We start from the raw sequence: 8,153 nt of genomic DNA on the forward strand, positions 1-8,153 counted from the left end.
CTGTCCTCATATATTGTTGTCACATCCCAACCCCATGTCCCGTCCTCATATCTCAACCTCATATCCCAACCTCATATCCAGCTATCATATCTTGACCTCATATCCTGACCTCCTATTCCATCCTCATATCCTGTCCTCCAATCCCATCCTATCTTGACCTCATATCCCGTCCTCATATCCCGTCCTCATATCCCGACCTCCTATCCCGTCCTCCTATCTCAACTTCATATCCTGTCCTCATATCCCATCCTCATATCCTGACCTCATATCTCGACCTCCTATCTCGTCATCATATCTCGACCTCCTATCCTGAACTCCTCTCTTTGTGAGATGGGGTGTGGCTTGCAAGCTGGATTGACACATTCACCAGGAGATGCAGAGCGGAGCTTGTGGAGTAAGGTACTCGAAGTCCCATTTACTCGCATGGGACTTGAAACAAAAACCCATTTTATATGAAAGGGTATAGGTAAGGGTTAATTTAACTATCATATCTTTTTATTTGACATATAAGTAATATGTGAACCAGGTATTATTGAAATTTCTCTAGCCGTACGGAAGTTATGTGGGAACATACATTTTCCATTGATTTGCATGGGACAAAAAAAAAAAACCTGACCCTCACAAATGGGGGTAGTTAAGGGTTAAATCAACTATCCTATATTTTAAAGGAGTACTCCGTTGGAAAACTTTTTTTTTTTAATCAACTGGTGCCAGAAAGTTAAACAGATTTGTAAATGATTTCTATTAAAAAATCTTAATCCTTCCAGTACTTATTAGCTGCTGAATACTACAGAGGAAATTATTTCCTTTTTGGAACTCAGTGCTATCTGCTGACATTATGACCACAGTGCTCTCTGCTGACATCTCTGTCCATTTTAGTAACTGTCCAGAGCAGCATATGTTTTCTATGGGGATTTTTCTCCTACTCTGGACAGTTCTTAACCCCTTAAGGACCGGAGGTTTTTCCGTTTTTGCATTTTCGTTTTTTGCTCCTTGCCTTTAAAAAATCATAACTCTTTCAAATTTACACCTAAAAATCCATATGATGGCTTATTTTTTGCGCCACCAATTCTACTTTGTAATGACGTCAGTCATTTTGCCCAAAAATCTATGGTGAAGCGGGAAAAAAAATCATTGTGCGACAAAATTGAAAAAAAAACGCTGTTTTGTAACTTTTGGGGGCTTCCGTTTCTACGTAGTACATTTTTCGGTAAAAATGACACCTGATATGTATTCTGTAGGTCCATACGATTAAAATGATACCCTACTTATATAGGTTTGATTTTGTCGGACTTCTGTAAAAAATCATAACTACATGCAGGAAAATTAATACGTTTAAAATTGTCATCTTCTGACCCCTATAACTTTTTTATTTTTCCGTGTATGGGGCGGTATGAGGGCTCATTTTTTGCGCCGTGATCTGAAGTTTTTAACGGTACCATTTTTGCATTGATAGGACTTATTGATCACTTTTTATTCATTTTTAAATGATATAAAAAGTGACCAAAAATTCACTATTTTGGACTTTGGAATTTTTTTGCGCGCACGCCATTGACCGAGCGGTTTAATTAATGATATATTTTTATAATTCGGACATTTCCGCACGCGGTGATACCACATATGTTTATTTTAATTTTTATTTACACTGTGTTTTTTTTTTTATTGGAAAAGGGGGGTGATTCAAACTTTTAATAGGGGAGGAGTTAAATGATCTTTATTCACTTTTTTTTTTCACTTTTTTTGTGCAGTGTTATAGGTCCCATAGGGACCTATAACACTGCACACACTGATCTTCTATGTTGATCACTGGTTTCTCATAAGAAACCAGTGATCAGCGATTCTGCCGCATGACTGCTCATGCCTGGATCTCAGGCACTGAGCAGTCATTCGGCGATCGGACAGCGAGGAGGCAGGAAGGGGCCCTCCCGCTGTCCTGTCAGCTGTTCGGGATGCCGCGATTAGCCGCGGCTATCCCGAACAGCCCGACTGAGCTAGCCGGGAACTTTCACTTTCACTTTTAGCCGCGCGGCTCAGCTTTGAGCGCGCGGCTAAAGGGTTAATAGCGCGCGGCGCCGCGATCGGCGCTGCGCGCTATTAGAGGCGGGTCCCGGCTTCACTATGACGCCGGGCCCGCCATGATATGACGCGGGGTTACTGTGTAACCCCGCGTTATATCAGAAGAGCAGGACCAAGGACGTACCGGTACGTCCTTGGTCCTTAAGGGGTTAAAATGGACAGAGATGTCAGCAGAGAGCACTGTGGTCATGATGTCAGGAAAGAGCTCTGTGTTCCAAAAAGAAAATAATTTCCTCTCTAGTATTCAGCAGCTAATAAGTACTGGAAGGATTGAGAGTTTTTAATAGAAGTAATTTACAAATCTGTTTAACTTTCTGGCACCAGCTAAAATTTCCACTGGAGTACCCTTTTAAGTGGATATATAAGTAACATGTGATCAAGTATTATCGAAATATCTCCAGCCATTTGGAGGTTATGCAGTAACATATATTTCCCATAGACTTGTATGGGACTTTAAACAAAAACCCCGGCCCTCGCAAATGGGGGTGAGTAAGAGTTAAATCACCTATCCTATGTTTGTTATTGACATATAAGTAACATGTGGCCAAGTTTCATGTTAATATCTTTAGCGGTTTAGATGTGATGCTGGAACTGCCTGGAATCTACACCCTCCCTCCCCCCCCCCCCCCCCCCCCTCAAAAAAAAAGTTGCTAAATTGCCTTTTTCCCAATTTCTCCCCAAAATTATATTGTTAAAAATTATCTTTTGCTTCTATCATTGTCTATTGTGTTTGCATCATTTTGTTTAAAATGAAAATGATTAAAATTATACTTAAAAAAATATATATATATCTTTTGTTTCACTTTAGATTTATTTGGTGTTTAAATGAGAGATGTCATTAAAAAGTATAAAAGTGTTATGGCTATGAGAAGGTGAGGAGGAAAAAACTACACCCCCTCCTCCCTTCCTGCTCCCTCCTACGTGGCTGTGCTGCACCATAGAGCAACGCGACAACACCGGAGCGGGTGGAGACTACACTAGACCAGGCAGGTACTCCACTGCTAGACATTATCTCCTATACAAAGGATAGGGAATAACATGTCTGATCATGGGGGTCCGGCTGCTGGGGACACCTGCGATCTCCACTGCAGCACCCCAGTCATCCGGTGGACGGAGCGAATTCCACTCCATGCCCGATCACTGGCGATCACAGCCACCACACCCCCTCCATTCATGTCTATGGGAGGAGGCGTGACGGCTGTGTACTAGGGGCCGGCTACTCCTAGATCAGACATCCCCGATTCTTTGGAGAGGAGATAACATGTCTAGGGGCAGGGGACCCCTTTAAGCTAATTTCTCCCCATTTCATATCCAATTCCCTCCATTTTATGTTTAGTCAGTGAACATGAAATTGGGGGGAGATGGCTATATAAAATAGGGGGATTGGACATTAAATAGGGGGAACTTCACCATTTCTTTATAATATCACATAATATCCATAAACACAATCACACATATCGTGCAGCCCTAATACTAACACATATTCACACATATACACACAAACACATATACACACAAACACATACACACATATACACACAAACACATATACACACATATACACACAAACACATATACACACAAACACATATACACACAAACACATATACACACATATACACACAAACACATATACACACAAACACATACACACATACACATATACACACAAACACATATACACACATATACACACAAACACATATACACATATACACACATATACACACAAACACATATACACACAAACACATATACACACAAACACATACACACATATACACACATATACACACATATACACACAAACACATACACACATATACACACATATACACACAAACACATACACACATATACACACAAACACATATACACACAAACACATACACACATATACATACAAACACATACACACATATACACACAAACACATACACACATATACATACACAAACACATACACACATATACATACACAAACACATACACACATATACATACACAAACACATACACACATACACACGCACATACACACATATACACACAAACACATACACACATATACATACACACGCACATATACACACAAACACATACACACTCATATATATATATATATATATTTATATATATATATATCTCAATCTTGTTATTAATAGTCTTTTTAAGGTCTTGGGAGGAGATTTACATTTTTCTGTTTGGGGTTTGGACACAGTTGGGTCGGTAGAGAATATTTTTTAAGGGGTAAAGTGGAACACAGAACAAATGCAGAAATTTTTTTTTTTATTTTTTTTTTATGAAGTAAACGAGATAAAGGTAAGCAATGACTTTTCTTCAGTCTGAAGCGCGGTCCTCATCGGCAGGAAGCAGTGAGGAGGAGGAGGATGACGGAGGTTCTGATTCCATCTCTGCTTCTTTTTCGTCCCTCTCTATAAATAGGGCCGTGGCCATGAAGAAGGCCCCTCCGATGACTGCCATTATGGTGGAGGTCATGAGGGCATACTCCAGGCTGCGGTATTTCAGAAGAGGGGATTTGGCATATCCTCGTTCATAGGTGTCAGATATCAGGCCGATGAGGTACGGGCTGCCGGCGTCACCTAGGAGGTGATAGATTGTCATCTGCACGGCCAGAGCTGAAGATCTCCTCCACGGAGTTACTACTTTTAGTATAATGTCAGATATGAGGGTGAAATTTACTGACAGAAGCGTCTCTCCGATGAAGATGAAGATGTTGGTGGCAACGAGGCTGATGTTGCCGAAAGTCAATGCCAACAGAAGAAAAGGGGCGGAGAGCATCATCGCGCAGCCACACACAAGCGGATCGGCCCGTGGGTTGGATTTGCGATATCTTTTACTTATCTCCGACCCTGCTACAACTCCCAGAATGCCGGAGACGACTGTAACCACACCAAATATTAGGATGTCGTGATAGTCACACGGTTCAGTGCGGCAGGGGTCCTTCTCTTGTAGGAGTGTTCGTGCGTGGGTCAGGTATGACGGACCCCATACACCTATGGCTCCCACTATGAAGGATACAGCCGTCGATCCCATGGTTGTTAACATGAAGCTACGATTTTTAAATAGTTTTTTCAGATCTGTCGCCCATTTGGCAAACTTCTGGGATTTGTTGTTCTTCTTCTCGTTTGTAGTCGTTCTTGGAAGCTCCTTTGTGACCAAAATCATGAAAGCCACAGCTATGAGGCCCAGGCCAGGGGTGACCCGAAACGCCCAGTGCCAATCACCCCTTGCTGCATCAGTCACTTTGGGCCCGATGATGTATCCTAGTCCGCAGCCTACAGGTATGACGGAGTAAAACACGTTCAGCATGCGGGTCCGCTGGTCACTTGTGAAAAGGTCTGCAATGATGGAGGGGGCGATGGTGCAGAAAGTCGCCTCTCCGGCTCCAACCAGTCCACTCGTCAGCAGGAAGAGCAGGAAATACCCGTCAGGGATGAATGACAGGGTAAGTGTCATGCTCAGCCAAACGATGACTCCTGCGCAAACAGTATATTTCTTATTACAGTGGTCGCCCAAATATCCGGCAATTGGTGCGACCAGCACGTAGCTTCCAATGAACAATGTATTCAATAAGCCGGACAGACTAGCATTGGTGTCATATGCTTTCTGTATATAAGGCAGCACCCCCGCCACACTGGAGCGATTTGCATAGATGAGCAAATTAACAAAGGCGAGGATCACTACGGTGATGATGGAACGTGCGGTGGACATCACGCTTAGAGATGGCAGGTTCTGCCTCTCAGGGATATCGCCCTTTTCTACATCCATATCACTATGGTCCTCCATTGCTTCTTCCTCCTCCTTCAGCAATGGGTCTTGTGGAGAGGCCATGGTCACAGGTCAGAGCCTGAAAACACTAGAGAGAGAGAGATAAGTGAAGACATTAGACAACATGTCATCATTCCTGTCATTATACAATAGATCCTTCATACAGAGCAGAAATGTCCAGCACAGAACCACAAGATAACACTAAGACCATCGCAGCCTCAGAAGAAGACGCTTCTCTATAAGTGTTTCATATGGAGACGTCTTCCCTGAGGTCACCAATGTCTGATAACCTGAACCTGTCCGGTCCTAGTAATATCTGATAACCCTGAACCTGTCCGGTCCTAGTAATATCTGATAACCCTGAACCTGTCCGGTCCTAGTAATATCTGATAACCCTGAACCTGTCCGGTCCTAGTAATATCTGATAACCCTGAACCTGTCCGGTCCTAGTAATATCTGATAACCCTGAACCTGTCCAGTCCTAGTAATATCTGATCACCCTGAACCTGTCCGGTCCTAGTAATATCTGATAACCCTGAACCTGTCCGGTCCTAGTAATATCTGATAACCCTGAACCTGTCCGGTCCTAGTAATATCTGATAACCCTGAACCTGTCCGGTCCTAGTAATATCTGATAACCCTGAACCTGTCCGGTCCTAGTAATATCTGATAACCCTGAACCTGTCCAGTCCTAGTAATATCTGATAACCCTGAACCTGTCCAGTCCTAGTAATATCTGATAACCCTGAACCTGTCCGGTCCTAGTAATATCTGATAACCCTGAACCTGCCCAGTCCTAGTAATATCTGATAACCCTGAACCTGTCCGGTCCTAGTAATATCTGATAACCCTGAACCTGCCCAGTCCTAGTAATATCTGATAACCCTGAACCTGTCCGGTCCTAGTAATATCTGATAACCCTGCTGAACCTGTCCGGTCCTAGTAATATCTGATAACCCTGAACCTGTCCGGTCCTAGTAATATCTGATAACCCTGAACCTGTCTGGTCCTAGTAATATATGACAACCCTGAATCTGTCCTAGTAATGGCGGATTATAAGGGCTTGGCTGTATGGTCACTGGGCCATGTGAACTTCATACTGTAGATACAATTGGGCTATCCTGCTATATACATTTACTATTAATGAACCTGCCCCACCTCATTGGGATCTATCCGTACCCTATATGACTTTCTGCCAATAGTTGATATGAAAACATTTTCCCTTTTGCAGTACCCGGAGTATTTCTATTGTTAGTACACAGAATACTATTATATATTATTATATTTCTGCCCTAATCTTTCTGTCATTCTTTTACTACACCACCAAATCTTCCTGAATTAGGACTAATTTTATTGGGGGATTTTTTGGCCGTAATTTCATTTTAGCACTTTTGCAAGAAGAAGCTCTGGTCATGATCCTATCTGTGCGTTTTATTATGTTTAATGCCTAAGCCAAGTATTGTCACAATGCTATGAGGAATATAACTTTTGTTATTTCTTTTGGAAATTCATTGCTTGTTTTTTTGGTAAAAAAAAAAAACAACAACAAAGAAAAACCTGACAAACAAAATGCCCTGTGTATGTATGAATAGAAGAGGCTGAGACTTACCTTGTGGTTCTCTCTTCAGACAAGGAACGGTCAAAATCTTGAATTCTCTATCGCAAATAGAAACTCTCTAAGAAACACTTTGCACCACAGGTTGTGAATGCAAAACACACTGAAGAGACTGTGGCCGGTGCGCAGCTCTTTGTTCAGCTTACGGTGACATCATCACAAGCATGTGTGACATCACAGGGTTCTAAACCATCTTCAGGTCTGTGTATATCTGTATAGTAAATGTGAGTAGCCGTATTAGTCCAGTGATGCAGATTGTAATACCTTTTTTATTGGACTAACAGAATGTTGTAGAGACAAGCTTTCGGGATTCCTTCCTGATAATTTATCAAGTCCATTGATCATTAGTCCTTGACTATTGGACTTGATAAAGGGAGGAATCCTGAAAGCTTGTCTCTACAAAATTCTGTTAGTCCAATAAAAAAGGTATTACAAGAGACTGCAACATTTTTTGATTTGTACCAAAATGGCTGTCCGGGCATTCTGGGAGTTATAATTTTGCAACATCTGGAGGTCCGCAGGTTGAAGACCACTGATGAAGAGATTGACAGGCGGTGATGATGAAGGGGGGGGGGGGGGGATGATGACGAAGGCCGCAGTGGTCTTCAACCTGCGCACCTCCAGAGGTTTCAAAACTACAGCTCCCAGCATGCCTGGACAGCCGATGGCTG

General features: G+C 42.4%; 1 protein-coding gene across 1 annotated transcript; it reads right to left on the minus strand.

Annotated features, from left to right (window-relative positions):
• Nucleotides 1–4,392: 4,392 nt before the first annotated feature.
• Nucleotides 4,393–7,561, minus strand: LOC130281999 (protein spinster homolog 1-like). Its single transcript, XM_056529813.1, has 2 exons — nt 7,477–7,561; nt 4,393–5,955 (listed from the first exon to the last, which is right to left on the minus strand). Exon 2 carries the CDS (start codon nt 5,928–5,930, stop codon nt 4,416–4,418), a length of 1,515 nt encoding a protein of 504 aa, XP_056385788.1. The 5' UTR covers nt 5,931–5,955; nt 7,477–7,561; the 3' UTR covers nt 4,393–4,415.
• Nucleotides 7,562–8,153: the final 592 nt, after the last annotated feature.

Source organism: Hyla sarda, chromosome 7, assembly GCF_029499605.1.
Source record: "Hyla sarda isolate aHylSar1 chromosome 7, aHylSar1.hap1, whole genome shotgun sequence".
NCBI lineage: Eukaryota > Metazoa > Chordata > Amphibia > Anura > Hylidae > Hyla > Hyla sarda.